The sequence below is a fragment of the Nicotiana attenuata genome, unplaced genomic scaffold (genome assembly GCF_001879085.1).
Source record: "Nicotiana attenuata strain UT unplaced genomic scaffold, NIATTr2, whole genome shotgun sequence".
Lineage (NCBI taxonomy): Eukaryota > Viridiplantae > Streptophyta > Magnoliopsida > Solanales > Solanaceae > Nicotiana > Nicotiana attenuata.
In genome coordinates, this window is record NW_017670753.1 from 332,368 (window position 1) to 348,447 (window position 16,080).

Below are 16,080 nucleotides of genomic sequence, written 5' to 3' on the forward strand. Positions count from 1 at the left end.
GGGATTTTTTCAATTCTATACACTATTGGAAACCTTATTACGGAAAATGTCCATGTTTTGATACTTACCTGACATAAACACATTTTAGTTACAAAATATATACAATCCATGTTAAAAGGCTCCTAATCCATTAATTGTGCCTTCAATCAAGGGATTTAGTTACACCATTTTCCTTTTTTCTCTCCTCTCTCCCCTCTTCTCTCCAGCAAACCGTTGTTTTTCTATGCTTCGCAATTGATCTGCGCTTGCGTGTTGAACATTAGTAAGTTCTCCGTATTTTTTCCCTTCCTCTTTTTTCAATCCGCTGAGGATTTTGTTGCTAAAATTCCTTCAATATTGTTGAAGATTTAACAAGGGAGTTTTTTTCTGGAGAAAGGAGGATTCTCAAAAAAACAGATTAATAACTAGGACTACAGGAAATTATCTAAGGCATTAGCTTAATTCAATTTCGATTGCTCCAAAGATCTTCACATAACAAATGTTTTATCTTCACCTTATGTCTGTTTTCTGCCTCAATAGGCTCCGTGCCACCACAACGAAGCAAATATAATTGGAGTTTCTTTCCATTTAACAATAAGGCCCTTTACATCCATATCCAGAGCGCAAATACTAGGGGTGTCAAATGGGCGGGTTGGGTCAATTTTGGGCGGGTCAAAATGGGTTGAGTCAATAATTGGACGGCCCAAAAGTTACTTGGGCTAAGATGGATTGGGTCAAGATGGGTTAAAATTCGTGTCATAACCCAACCCGCCCAACTCTTATTAAACTTTAATTAATATGTGTTATTTTCTTATAAATTGTATAATTACTAAATAAGGCTTTTTTGCTTTTGTTATGGTCATATTTAAAATATTAAACAAAAAATAAAATTATTTCTAAGATATTTTGACAAACGTACTCATGGATCAATTTGGGCTAAAAATTAGCCCAACTTTAAATGGGTTGAGATGGGTTGGGTCAAGATGGGCTAAGTTCAATAAATGGGCGGGTCAATAACCAATCCAACCTTGGACGGGTTCGACGGGTCATTTGGGCTTGGGCCAAATTTAACAGCCCTAGCAAAAACCATGAGCAGACTTGTCGGCCATTAAACTTCACAACATACTGTCGCAGTTCAAATCTCAATATCTCAAGCAAGAAACAATAAGTTGTTCAAGTTATTACGGAGTTTCTTTTCGTTTCCGAAAGAAAATACACTACAGTAATCCCCCATTTGACCAGGTATGTTCACCATTAAAATGAAAAAGAAAACACCTAAAGATCTTAAGCTAAACTCCAATCCTGGATGGAAGTAACAACCATTTTTGAATGCTAATAATATAGCTTATTCCTTTATTTTTATTTTTTATTTCTACCCAATTATATACAACTACAATATCATATCACTTAAATATAATTTGTATACAAATTTTATACAATATGTCTTTTATATATTTTGTATCTGATTTATACATAGTAAAAACAAATTTCATACAACTAATTATATATTATACAACTTATCTACAACTTATCATACATTATTTCTACTCAATTATATACAACTACAATATCATACCACTTAAATACAATTTCTATACAAATTTTATACAATATGTCTTTTATATATTTTGTATCTGATTTATACATAGTAAAAATAAATTTCATACAACTAATTATATATTATACAACTTATCTACAACTTTCATGCATTATTTCTACCCATTTTTATACAACTACAGTAATACCACTTAAATACAATTTTTATAGGAATTTTATACAATATGTCTTTTATATATTTTGTATCTGATTTATACATAGTAAAAATAAATTTCATACAACTAATTATATATTATACAACTTATAATACATTATTCTACTCAATTATATACAACTACAATATCATACCACTTAAATACAATTTGTATACAAATTTTATACAATATGTCTTTTGTATATTTTGTATCTGATTTATAGTAAAAATAAATTTCATACAACTAATTATATATTATACAACTTGTCATACATTATTCTACTCAATTATATACAACTACAATATCATACCACTTAAATACAATTTCTATACAAATTTTATACAATATGTCTTTTATATATTTTGTATCTGATTTATACATAGTAAAAATAAATTTCATACAACTAATTATATATTATACAATTTATCATACATTATTCTACTCAATTATATACAACTACAATATCATACCACTTAAATACAATTTGTATACAAATTTTATATAATATGTCTTTTGTATATTTTGTATCTGATTTATAGTAAAAATAAATTTCATACAACTAATTATATATTATACAATTTATCTGCAACTTATCTACAACTTATCATACATTATTTCTACTTAGTTATATACAACTACAATATCATAAACTTAAATATAATTTTTATACAATGTTGTTCAACTTTCATACAATAGATAAATAAATAAATAAAAATATAAAAACAACAGAATATAATTTTTCTAGAGTTTTTCTACAATTTCGTAAATATAATGTATTCATGTCGTCTTCTTCTTCTTCTTCTTCTTCTTCAAGTTTCAGTCTGAAATTCAGTCAAAACTACGTCTAATCTTCACCAAAACCCATCAAAATTGAGATATTAACTCCAAACCATATTCCCAATTGTTTGCAACAACACCCAATCCAAACAAATAATGGTTTTTGAAAACCCAAATTCGAATTCAAAGCTTCAAAACTTTTTAATGGCTGTCAACGGTGGAATTGTTGCTCTCTTTTCCTTTGCTTTACATTACTGAAATTAGGGATTGAGAGATAGAGAGAGACGTAGAGAGAATTTCCAATTCTTTGCAACAACACCCAATTCAAATAAATAATATTTTTGAAAACCCAAATTCGAATTCAAAGATTCAAATCTTTTTAATGGTTGTCAATGGTGGAATCGTGGGTGAGTACAAGATACGTGGGAGGAGGGGGGTGGTATGTGGAGAGAGAAACGTGGGGGAGTGGAAGATACGTTAGAGTAATTTAGGACACTAATTATTATCATTAATTCCCTTAGAATGTACATAAATGATAATTGGGTATATAAAATGTAATTATAGTAAAACTTGAGTAGAGAGGGTAATATAGTTTCATATAGTATATAGGAATGTAAAAATTCCTTTGGAATATCATGTTTTCGCAATTGGACTAATAGCCCGTTTGGCCAAGCTGCAAAAATCAGCTTATTTTGAGAAGTGCTTTTTTTTCAAAAGTGCTTTTTTCAAAAGTACTTTTGGTGAGAAGCAGTTTGTGTTTGGCTAATTAGTTTGAAAAGCACTTCTGAGCAGCAATTAGTGTTTGGCCAAGCTTTAAAAAACTGCTTCTAAGTGTATTTTTCTCAAAACTGCTTCTCAAAAAAGTGCTTTTGGAGAGAAGCTACTTTTTTCTGCTTCTCCAAAACTGCTTCTGCTTCTCCTCAAAAGTTCTTTTTTTCCTTTCAAAAGCTTGGCCAAACACCTCATTTTTTGGCCAAAAGTGCTTTTGGCAAAAAAAAAAAAAAGCACTTTTGGCCAAAAAAAAGCTTGACCAAACAGGCTATAATTTGAGTATAAGATTCCGGGGCATTTGCACTAATGGCCTTTTTTGAGGTCACTACTTCAGTTCTCCCCCTTAGTTCGGGGTTAAATCTGTCAGTCCGGTTACTTTTAAAGGCAAAATAGCGCTCTAGACTATCAGAGTCAGAATTTAAATAGTAGCCTCAGAAAGGCCAAATATTTTTAAGATTCTATCTTTGGGCCTTCAACCAGTTGGCTCATACAATTCATTTCCCACAATATTATAATGAATCAATTAATTTCTATCCTTATTCTCTCTCACTTTCTCTCTCTCTCAATCTCTATTCTTTCACCAATTTTTCTTTCCTCTGATCTTCTCTATTTTTTATACTTTCATGTTGTATATATTTTTAATGGAGTTCATCAATGTATTTCAATCGTTTTACTATAGAGTTTTAACTTAGCAATTCCTTGTCATGTTGCACAATTGATGTTCGAATTAAAATTGTCAATCAACAAATTTTGAAGATGTTTGATTCTCCACCATTGACAGCCATTAAAATGCTTCGAAGCTTTGTTTAATTCGAATTTGGGTTTTCAAAACTATTATTTATTTGGATTGAGGGTTGTTGCAAATAATTGAGAATATTTTTTAGAGTTTATATCTCAATTTTGAGGGTGTTTGGTGAAGTTTAGACTTGATTTTGGCTGAATTTCAGATTGAAACTCGAAGAAGAACACATGACATACAATGTACCTACGAAATTGTAGTAAAGTTGTATTATAATTGTATTCTGTTGTGTGTGTGTGTGTGTGTGTGTGTGTGTGTGTGTGTGTATATATGTTGTATGAAAGTTGAAAAATAGTTATATAATGTATGAATTGTTGTATAAAATTTATATTTAAGTTATCAATACTATATTTTTACATAAAGTTGTTGATATGTATTAAAATTGTATTAAGATAGTAAGTTTTGATTGGAACTTTAGAGAGGAAGAAGCACACACCATATACAAAATATATACAAATCGGATACAAAATATACAAAGACATATTGTATAAAATTTGTATGAAAATTGTATTTAAGTTGTATGATATTGTAGTTGTGTTTAACTGGGTAGAAATAATATATGAAAATTATAGATAAGTTGTATAATATATAATTAGTTGTATGAAATTTATTTTTACTATGTATGTTGTAGATATTCAAATTTGTATTAAATTTGTACGAAATTTATTTTTAATTTGTATGTTGACGTACCATATATTGTTCTTTTCTCAGTTGATTTTATCTTTTCTAAAGTCCGAGGAGATACTAAATTTTGTTCAGTTGCAACATTCGATGTAGGTTTTTCGTCGCATTACCTTCTCCTGGTTGTCCAAAAATTTCAGTGTTGTGTTTAAAATACACCAGCTATAGCATAACACAATGTTTGCTCAAGAACAGAAGTTCAACACAAGTTTCGAGTTTTCTAGCTAGTTGCTGGCCATTTCTTAAGATGTGTTCTTTCATTTTTAACCATATTAATCTGCTGCGCTACCACTTGACGGAGACTTTCACAAAATAAGCAAAAGGTTTTATGGCAAGTAGTCAACATAAATCTCGTCAGTAATTTACTCTTTTTGGCTTACTGCATTTTTCTTACTCCTTGGTTCTTGCTCATTGATGAGATGATCTTTTTCTCTAGTGTGTTGATACGTGGTGACCTATCAACTATTGATTTTGATAGTACTTTCCTATCTGGACTATCATCAAAGAAAAACCATTATATTGTTGCAACACATTAATGATCATAGAAATCCTATTCCATTATTAAATTCACCAGCAAAATAAAGAAAAAGAAAGACCCAAAAAAAGAAAGATGCAACTTCAGTAGTATCTCATGGCTTTGTCGAATGTATTTTGAAGCAATTATCAAACAAAAATTCTAAAATATAAGTTCGATCCGGAGAGAAGAGGGGGGAGAGGAGAGATAAAAAAGAAAAAGAGTGTAACTAAATCTCTTGATTGAAGGCACTAATAATGGATTGGGAGCCTTTAAGGTAGAATGTATATAATTTGTAAGTAATCATTGTTTAGGGCGGGTAATATACAAAATTAGAACAATTTTGTTAAATAAGTTTCAAATATTGTATAGGAACGAAATAAATCCCAATTCTAATAAGAAGAGTTAACCTGAACAACAGCCCACCCAATTACTTTAAAATAAAAATAGCGGACAAATGTATAATATGTATATAATCATGCATAATCATTGTATAATCTATGTATACTGGCTAGAAAAAGTAAATAATGAAACCAGCCGGCTATTTGCGTAAAGATCCCAATTGGTAACTTGTTTTTTGTTCGAGATATTAAATAGAAGCATAGGGAATGTCAAAACTAACCAATTCAAAAAATGCAATCTGGAATAATCTTCAAAATACATATAAAATAATAATAGTAGCAATATTGAAGATAGTTTGAATCTGGGATCTTGAGGTATCTTATTATTAGCTTTATTTATTACAATCTTTTCTTTGATTTGCAAGCAAATGCTTTCAATTCCATAAAGCCTGGAGCCTGAAGGAGGATGCAGATAGCATCTTTAATTAATGGCCTCTCCCTCCCTATATATATCACTTTAGTTTTACTCCATGTCAACATGACCAAACAAATGAAGTTCACAGCTAACTTGTAAAAAAGTCATAAAATTTTCTTGGCTCAATGCAGATTCCCATAAAAGATTAATTCAACCTTTTATCTTGTCCTATTTGATTGATAAATTCCTAAGGAAAAACTTCTAAAAAAATGTAAATAAGAAAAAACGTAGAATACAGTTTATAGACCTCATAATCCTAGAATAAACTAAAATTTTGCAAATCTTGAGCTTATGGCTAAAATTATGTAGCTATTTGTCCTTTTCATGTCTGCTTAAATGATTTTGTCTCTGTGTACTTTATCCAACTTTGTCTAGAAAATTAATTAATTATAACAATGATAGTATCCAAGTGTAATGAATTGGGTCAGTAGTGTACCTATTTCCCTAATCTAAGTAGGTTTGGGACTCCATGAATTTAATCCAGAATTAAATATAGGACAAGGGTGTCCTAAAGTCAGTGCTGAATGGAACACTATAATAGTATAGTCTGACTAATAATGATAGATTAGTCTTTGTTTTGGCTGCTGGAAATTGGGTTGCCACTTTTGTTTCTTTTTCTCTCAATTTGCTGCCATACAATTGACTTCCTTTTTCTTTTACTGAGTTTCCTTCTCATGATATAACAGCATAAAAAATGTTGATACTGTCAATGTATTTTTGTTATAGCAAGTTATTTTGATTACTATTCAGTCCACTTATTATGGATGGTTGGTTACCTATACTTCTTTTAAATGACCTAATAATATATATATATATATATATATATATATAAATTGTGAGAGTATAGAAGTCAAACTCCTCCCATAACTTCAAGAATAGAGACAAAAAATATTTTCCTTTTTCTAGTCCAGTTTTAAAGACAAATATAATTAGTTAAAAACTTGCTGCTAATGAACTATAGAAAGATACCTATTTCCGGTTCATAAGCCTAAAAGTTGAGCTTTTTTGAATTAACTAAAAGTCTAGAACAATAGTGGGGAGGCTTGAGCTTAAAGAAATGAGAATTGTATATACACCACCATGTGTATTTGTATGTCAAGATATTAATAAAAAGTGTAAAAAAGAGTGACACCAAAAATATTTTCAGGACAAAATCAAGAAACAAGTAGTGGGGTATGTTAATTGGTGTTGTTTGAACCCATATTATCCGAGTTTTGTAGCCTTCTAAGGGGACTTGATGGACCCCTTTAAGACCCCCACCACCAACAATTAAAATAAAGAAAAGAAAAAGGACCATATTATTTAGAATCACATTTGGTATAAGGTATAAGCAGTATATACAGAGAATAAAATAATAAGAGAATATTGCTTGAGATGGTTTAATCATATCTTACTGTCACCTCCAAATACATAAGTTTATAGGTATGAAGCCACGAAAAAAAGAGAGCGAATAAACCTATAATCACATGAAAAGAAGCTATCTAGCTCGAAAGACCCTGTCTCTTGAATCCCTGCAAATCCAACTAAAAAAAAATGACATAATGGAAGAAAAGAAACTAGTCTACATTGATGATACCAATTTAGTTGAGATGAAGGATTAGTCACACTAGTATGTTTATTTAAGGTCCAATATTTCCTAGGGGTGCTAGATAACTTTTTTTGTGGTAATATTGTTGAGACAAACTTAAATGGAGTAATAAGGATTTACACGTCGACCGTAACTTGATTTAAATCTAGGCATAACTATTGTTGTATTAGAAATATCATGCATCTAGCTATTTTAGATTGTTTCATTTTGTCAGATTGACTTTAGGCTTACATTGTTATCCGAATTATGGATCGCGTAATGAATATATAGAAATAGTATCATTTAATCTGACGATACTATATTTTAGATACTATACGTGAACCTTAAGAAATGCAATAGTCTGCAAATTCATTTTATGAATTTTTCTAACACCGTTCATAATTTGTTGACATTCTTTAGGTATATTTTGACTTTTCGATTGAGTTTAATCGACTCGATTTAGCTAGTGCCACCTAATGGATATCATGTGACTAGAAACTTTCTTAAATAAAAAAGATTATGTGACTAGAACTTTTAAGTTTTCATTCACACTTAAGCTTTAACCCTTTCCCATATTGAGTTTAGTTGTTAAATTTCTCTGAGTTTATTATTTGAATGGTCATTCGACGTATGAAAATAATGCAATAATTAAGACGTTGTTGAACTGTTTTGTAACAATAAAATCATCCAACTTAACTCAGCTTTCACGAAAAGTTATTTCAGCCGGAAATTAACCCAACAAATTTTCGAAATTTCTCAGCTGGTCCTCCAACTTATGAAGTTTTACCATATATTTCTTTGTTTGTTAAATAAATTCTGTGTCAATTCAATAATATTTGCTTGATAAATATGTTCTTTCACCGTTTTGCTAAAGTTTGGGAATTGGAATTTGGGTAGAGGGGAGATTGTGGATCGACTAATTTTCGCCAGTTAATATAGTATCATGAGACGTAAAACTATAAAACTATAAGTAATTAATTGTAATTCAAGATTATCACTTTCTTATGAAAACACTTATTATGTACCCCTAGCTATAAAAAGTCAACTTTTACAAGGTAGTTTCTAAAGATAATAAAATCTAGGATATCGTTTTCAGGATTCTATCCAGATGTGTTTATTTATGCATAATTTACTTACAATATATACATTTAAAGACCAAATTATATATGGGGGTCTGAGGTCTAATATTTAAAAAGTGCTCTATACGTTCGAGTTCGAACAACACAATGTAGCACAAGAACATTCAAAATGACGTAGCTACCTTGCTTCAAATGGTAAGATGAGAAATTAATGTAACCCTTGAAACTTCCTAAGTCTATTTTGTGTCAAAATTTTACAGTGCAGTAAATTTTTAGATTAGGTCATATGCTGCCACCACAAAGTCACTGTAATGACCGGGGCAAATTGCGGTATTGTGTTCATCTTAAACTAGTATTTTTGAATCAGCGTATATATAAATTTATTATAATTATAACAAATAATATATATTAATAATTTTTAAAAATACAATAAATTCAATGCTAAAAACCTTTAAAGTTGATCCATCCGCTTCTGATTGTAATTGCTGAAACGAACACTAAACCCTTAAAACCTAAAAGCCTAAAACCTATACGAACATTAAGTTTTATCCCAGTCTTCAAAATGTCCCCGAGTAAAAGCTACATATAAATTAAACAGCATGTTCAACCTTAATAAGTAAAACTGTCAAGAAAAATAAAACCCTAGTGTGGCTGGACAGTGAAATACACAGCCAACACAGTAAAAATAAAACCCTAATCGTTACTTGTGCCTTAATTTATTCTAATAAACCCTTCCCTCTCTCATGTGACTACATTTTCTTTAAGCCCTACTCCCAAAACGCACCCACTACGCCTTTCTCGATAACAAAATCACCCTTATCTTTTACTACAGATATTTTCACATAGAGCAGTAAAAAGAATACAAATTAGTACTAAAATTTACTATCCTGTTTTTAACTTTACCCTTTAAGAAAAGGAAAAAACAAAGACCGATGCTCTAATTAAATTTCCTCTAATTGCACGCCCTCCGCTTAAATCATTGTCATTATATTAATATTTGAATATGAATTTCATGTTGGAGGACATATTGTTTATGTAAGAAAGTTTAGTATAATAGTACTACTTGAGTTTTCAGAAAATAGACATTGAATTTGTTGCTTAATTAATTCGAATTCCCTCTCTTTTACCTTTCACAATCTCCTAAGCTAGCTGCCTCACTCCTATATCATACTCCATCAAAGTTTCTCATCTTCCCTAGGCACTCTTGCAAACTAACCCCCTCCCCCTACCACTCCCCCCCCCCCCCCCTAAAAAAAAAAAAAAACTCGAATGGTTTACTAGGTCTTGCGATAGGAAAGGGAAGATATATTATAAAAGTTTTAGTAAAATTAATGGAACTTTCTTGAAGAAGAATTGTTATGATTCATTTGTAATTAGGATTACATTTCACTGTAGCTTTCATTTTCGAATTTGCAGTTACAGTAGTAATAACTGAGTTAGTTAAATCAGTGAGACACATGCACGTGAGGGGCACATGACTTCCTAAAGTTAGTTGTAACTAACTTTCTCTCCCCAGATTCCCTCGTCTATATCAATTGGAATCATTTCCAATTGTACACGTGATTTTACTGCTGTTGATCAACAATAGTTCTCTCTCTATGTCTCTCAGTACTTTTCCAGTTCTTCGAGTGATTGTTCAAGAGCAATTCTCTCAATTTTACCTTTCAGGTCTCTCGATTCAGTCTTCACTTTTGGAGATTGTATCATTGGTATCAGAGCTTTCCTTTCCTTGGATCTGTGAGTGGAAATGAGTGAGCACAATACGAGAATTCAAGAGTTACGTAGAGATCTCGATTGGCTTCGTGGATCCTTTGACGGCATCAGTGGTAGTATGGAGGATTTGAGGAAGACTGTAGATGAGAAGCTGGCGGCGTCTATGGAGGAATTTAGAAGGATCTTACTGACGACTGTTGGTAATCTAGGCCAACAGATGAAACTGCTCCTAATAGACCTGGTGCAAGAAGGGTGGAAGATGAAGAAGTTGCTCCTGAAGTTGTTAGGGCTCGAAGGGATGAAGGTACCAGCTTCCTATCGGAGTTCATCAACTGTAATTTCCTAGGTTCGATGGAGTAGGCTTGCGTGATTGGCTGTATCAATGTGAGCAGTACTTTGAAGTGACTGAAACTCCAACAACCTCAAGAGTTAAAATGGCTTCCTACCGGCTCGAAGGTAAGACTCTTCAGTGGCATCACGTTTATATGAAGACTAGAATTACTAGAGAATGGCCTAGTTGGGGGGGGGGGAGGGGGGATATGTGAGTAGTTTATATTCTAGGTTTGGATCTGAACTTTTTGATGATCCGATGAGAGATTGAAAGACCTGAGACAGACCACCACCGTGCAGGATTACATAGATGTGTTTGATGAATTGCTAACTCGAGTAGAGTTAAGTGAAAAGTATATTGTTAGCTATTTTTTGAGAGGTCTTAAAAGAGAAATTGGACTACCAGTAAAAATGTTTGCTCTTAGATCCTTACAAAAAGCCATCAGCCTTGCAAGTATCAAAGAAGAAACACTACTTATTCAAAAAGAAACTCTGGGAACTACCCCAATTCTTTTACAGCCTAGACATGTCCAAAGAATTCCAAATAACACTCATAACAGAAACAAAACCTATCCTCTCTATCCTTAAACCAACCAAAACTTCCAAAGACCCTAGAACTCTCAAGCTGGAACCAGCAAAACCATATATAAAAATCCCAAATTCTTGAGTCCTGCAGTGATGAAGGAGAAGAGAGCTAAGGGCCTTTGTTTCCATTGTGATGAGAAGTATACACCTGGACATGTGTGTTCTAAGAGAAGGCAGTTATTATCCAATGAAGTAGAGGAACCAATAGAAGAAGTAAGGGATGAGGAAATAGACATGAGATTCAGTCCTTCTGAATTCTTATGTTTGGAGGGAGTAGATGGACATGTAGATTCTGAGGGAGCTGTCTTAGCTTATGTATCAGTGCATGCTATCACTGGTATGTATAATTTCAGGACAGTATTCAAGACTATGAGGGTCACAGGGTCTGTGAAGGGTAAAGTTGTTAAGATCCTCATTGACACATGCAACACACACAATTTTAGATCTTTAGACAGCCAAGGGGATGGGGTTTTACTTGACTCAAATATAGCCCTTCTCTGTGTCTGTAGCAGATGGTAACAAGATGTACAGTGGGTCCCTTGTGCAAGGATTTTAAGTGGAAGATATAAGGAGTGCAATTCCTATTTGACATGTTAACACTTCCCTTGGGAGGTGTAACATGGGAATACAATGGCTCACTACTCTAGGAGATATTCTTTGGAATTTCCAAAAATTGAGAATGGAATTTAAACATAAAGGTCAGAAGGTGTCATTGAGAGGCATTCAACCATCAACTTTGAAATTGGTAGAGTAAAGGCAGATGCATAGGCTCTTAACCAAACCAGTTGAATTGTCCATGATGTATGTTTGTATTTTCACAGCAGACCCTGATTCTGAACCATGCCTATAGAGTTTAGAAGGACACTACTATGTGGAGGAAGACAAAATAAGGTTGCAGGAGGTACTAGAGGAGTACAATGATCTGTTTAAGGTTCCTACAGGTTTACCTCCACATATGGATCATGACCACATAATAGTATTGAAGGAGGGCGCATCTCCTATCAATATCAGTCCATATAGATATCCCAACATTCAAAAAGAAGAAATTGAAAATATGGTTGATGAGATGATGACTGCTGGTGTAATTAGGGATAGTACCAGTCCCTATTCTTCACTAATTTTCATGGTGAAAAAGAAGTATCGAAGCTGGAGGATGTGTGTAGATTAGAGGGAACTTAATAGCCATATTGTTTAGGATAAGTTTCCAATCCCAGTTTGTAAGAACTACTTGACAAGCTACATGGTGCCAAGTTCTTTTCTAAGCTGGATTTTAGGTCAAAGTACCATCAAATCCGCATGTTTGAGGATGACATTTCTAAAACTGCTTTCAGAACTTATCAGGGCCATTTTGAGTTGTTAGTTATGCCATTTGGCCCTACCAATGCCCCATCTACTTTCCAGAGTTTGATGAACAAAATCTTTCAGCCCTACCTCAGAAAATTCATTCTTGTCTTCTTTGATGATATTCTAATTTACAGTGCCTCCTGACAAGATCATCTATAACATCTGAAGCTGGGTTTTAACGTTCTGAGATCTCACACACTGTTTATTAATAAAAGCAAGTGTGCATTTGGTGAAATTCAAGTTGACTATTTAGGTCACTTAATCTCTGCATTTGGTGTTGCTATGGATCCAGACAAGGTGAGTGCACTACTCACTTGGCCCATGCCCAAGACCATCAAAGCATTGAGAGGTTTCCTAGGTCTAACTGGCTACTACAGAAGGTTCATCAAGGGGTATGACACCATTGCCAAACCACTTACTGATTTGCTCAAAAAGGGAAATTTCATTTGGAATGATGCTGCTACCCAAGCTGTTGAAAAGCTGAAGGAACTTATTACTTTAGCTCTTGTTTTGGCACTACCAGACTACACTAAATAATTTGTAGTTGAAACTAATGATTCAGGAGATGGTATATGAGCATTATTGACAAAAGAAGGAAGGCCTATAGCCTTTTATAGTAAAGGGTTATCTGCTAAGAATAAAGCTCTATCTATCTATGAGAGAGAGCCACTGGCATTGGTGAGCTCAATGTAGAAATAGAGACCCTACTTGCTAGGAAGACCCTTTACTATCAAGACTGATCATCACAGTCTTAAGTACCTATTGGAGTAGAGAATCACCACCCCAAGTCAGCAGAAATGGTTGGTCAAATTACTGTGGTATGCTTACACCATATCTTACAAAAAGGGCAAGAAGATACTGTTACTGATGATTTTTCTAGGAGAGAGGATTCAATCCAGTTATATAGCATCTCTGGGTATCAGGTAGAGTTGTTGGATGAGGTCAAAAATTCTTGGCAAGTGGATCCTACACTAAATCTCTCATTGCTAAGTTGCAGTCTGGTTCACCTGTTAAGGCTCACTACAAGTGGCAAAATGGCATTCTGAGCAGGAAAGGCAAAATTATGGTAGGTGCTGATGAGAAACTGAGGAAGAAACTGGTAGCTTCCTATCATAGTAGTTCCATTGGAGGTCATTTAGGCATTTCAGCCACCTTGCATAGATTGAAGCAAGGTTTTTATTGGAAGAAGATGAAGCAGACTGTTTATGCTTTCATCAGAGAATAAGACACATTTCAGAGGTGCAAGCATGAGAATGTAGCTTATCCAGGTTTGTTGCAGCCCCTCCCCATTCCATCAATGGTATTGCAGGACATTTCTATGGATTTCATTGAAGGCCTACCCAAAGCTAGAGGCAAGGATGTCATTTATGTGGTCGTGGATAGGCTAAGTAAGGATGCACACTTCATTCCTTTAAGGCACCTGTACTCAGCCTTGGAAGTAGCCCAAGCCTTTATGGACAACATCTTTAAGCTACATGGCATGCCCAAGTCGATTATGGCAGACATGGATGTGGTTTTTATAAGTAAGTTTTGGAAGGAATTGTTCAAGCTTTAGAAGGTTGACCTGCTCACTTCTACTGCCTACCATCCCCAAATATACGGTCAAACAGAGGTGCTTAACAGATGTTTGGAGTGTTATCTCATGTGCATGACATTTGATAGACCAAAAGAGTGGCCTCAGTGGTTATCCCTGGCTGAATGGTGGTACAATACCTCCTATCACTCTGCCACAAAATGACTCCTTATGAGGTTGTATTTGGCCAGCACCTCTACCTCTACTCCCCTACATGTCCTTCGACTCTCAGCTAGAGGCTGTGGATAGAGGTTTACAAGCAAGAGAGGCTACTTTGAGAGCTGTGAAAGCTCACCTGCTCAAAGCTCAAGATAGGATGAAGGCTCATGTAGATAAAGGCAGAACTGACAGAACCTATGCAGTTGGGGATTTGGTATACGTTAAATTACAACCTTATAGGTAGCTTTCCTTGAAGGATCACTCTTTTCAAAAGCTTTTTGCTAAGTTTTATGGGTCGTTCCAGATCACTCACAAAGTTGGAGTTGTTGCCTACGCACTAGCCTTACCAACTCATTCAAAGATTCATCCTACCTTCCACATATCCCAGCTCAAGAAGAAGATTGGCAACCACCTAATTTCACCGGTCCTACCTACTGTTCATACTGAACATGGTTATGTTCTGATGGCTTCTGAAGCTATTTTGGATAGACGCCTAGCTCAAAAACATGGGCGTGCTACTACTCAAACACTTGTCAAATGGCTCAACACAGGACTAGAGGACAACACTTGGGAGGATCTACATGACTTCCAACTGAGATTTCCCCATTTCAATCCTTGAGGACAAGGATTGTTTGAAGAAGAGGGTAGTTGCTATGATTCATTTGTAATTAGAATTACATTTCATTGTAGCTTTCATTTTCGCATTTGCAGTTACAGCAATAGCAGCTGAGTTAGTTAAATCAGTTAGACACAGGCACGTGAGGGCACATGGCTTCCTAAAGTTAGTTGTAACCAACTTTTCCTCCCCAGATTCCCTCGCCTATATCAGTTGGAATTATTCCCAATTGTACACGTGATTTTACTGCTATTGATCAACAATATTTCTCTCCCTATCTCTCTCAATACTTTTCCAGTTCTTCGAGTGACTGTTCAAGAGCAGTTCGCTCAATTTTGCTCTTTAGGTCTCTCGATTCACTCTTCACTGTTGGAGATTGTATCAAGAATCCTTATGGTTGTGTACTCAAGAGATCACCTATTAAAATTGTGCAAATAACTTCTTAGTACATCAATATGTAAAGTGAGACAAGATACAATAAATTCTCTTCTCAATCCTCTTCTCGAATATAGTGGGGGCTTGATGCAACAAACTATCTTTTATGTTTTTGTTTCCGCATAAATGAGAGTAGAAGTTAGCACTTAAACCATACATATGGGTGATTGGAATATTTTTTGTCAATGGTCAATTTGGTGTCAATTTTTTTAAAAACAGACTAGCTTTTATTTCAATAATGATAAGTTAAATCAATTCTTTAAAAAATAATTAGCACTGTTCTAATATAAAAACAAACCAAACAAGTAACTGGAAAAGAAAAGAAAGACGAAAGAAATCTCGAGAGCTAGGGTATAACGTAGCAAAACTTGGTTATAACATATACCACTTTTAAATGAAGTTTCAAGAAGCACCAAAAGAGAGAAATGGGTCGATAATAATATCCCTACAGGCTACAGCCAATTATGAGATTAATACACCTAGCTCTAAATGGCAATTTTGGGTCTTAAACTGCCCCCTTACTCTAGTACTTACCCTTTAAATGAATGACATACTTAATTATTATCTGTACAATTTGGAATTTACTCCAAA

At 33.8% G+C, this 16,080-nt stretch overlaps 1 protein-coding gene across 1 annotated transcript; it reads left to right on the plus strand.

Annotated features, from left to right (window-relative positions):
- Positions 1–13,503: 13,503 nt before the first annotated feature.
- LOC109243003 lies at positions 13,504–15,057 on the plus strand. Its single transcript, XM_019409895.1, has 5 exons — positions 13,504–13,629; positions 13,704–13,805; positions 13,944–14,219; positions 14,512–14,652; positions 14,743–15,057. Exons 1-5 carry the CDS (start codon positions 13,504–13,506, stop codon positions 15,055–15,057), a joined length of 960 nt encoding a protein of 319 aa, XP_019265440.1.
- Positions 15,058–16,080: the final 1,023 nt, after the last annotated feature.

Coding starts and splice junctions, on each gene's coding strand:
- LOC109243003 (XM_019409895.1), top strand. CDS start 13,504: ATGGTTGGTCAAATTACTGTGGTATGCTTACACCATATCTTACAAAAA. Junction 13,630..13,703: donor ATAGCATCTCTGGGTATCAG/GTAGAGTTGTTG, acceptor GCTAAGTTGCAG/TCTGGTTCACCTGTTAAGGC. Junction 14,653..14,742: donor CCTATGCAGTTGGGGATTTG/GTATACGTTAAA, acceptor GGGTCGTTCCAG/ATCACTCACAAAGTTGGAGT.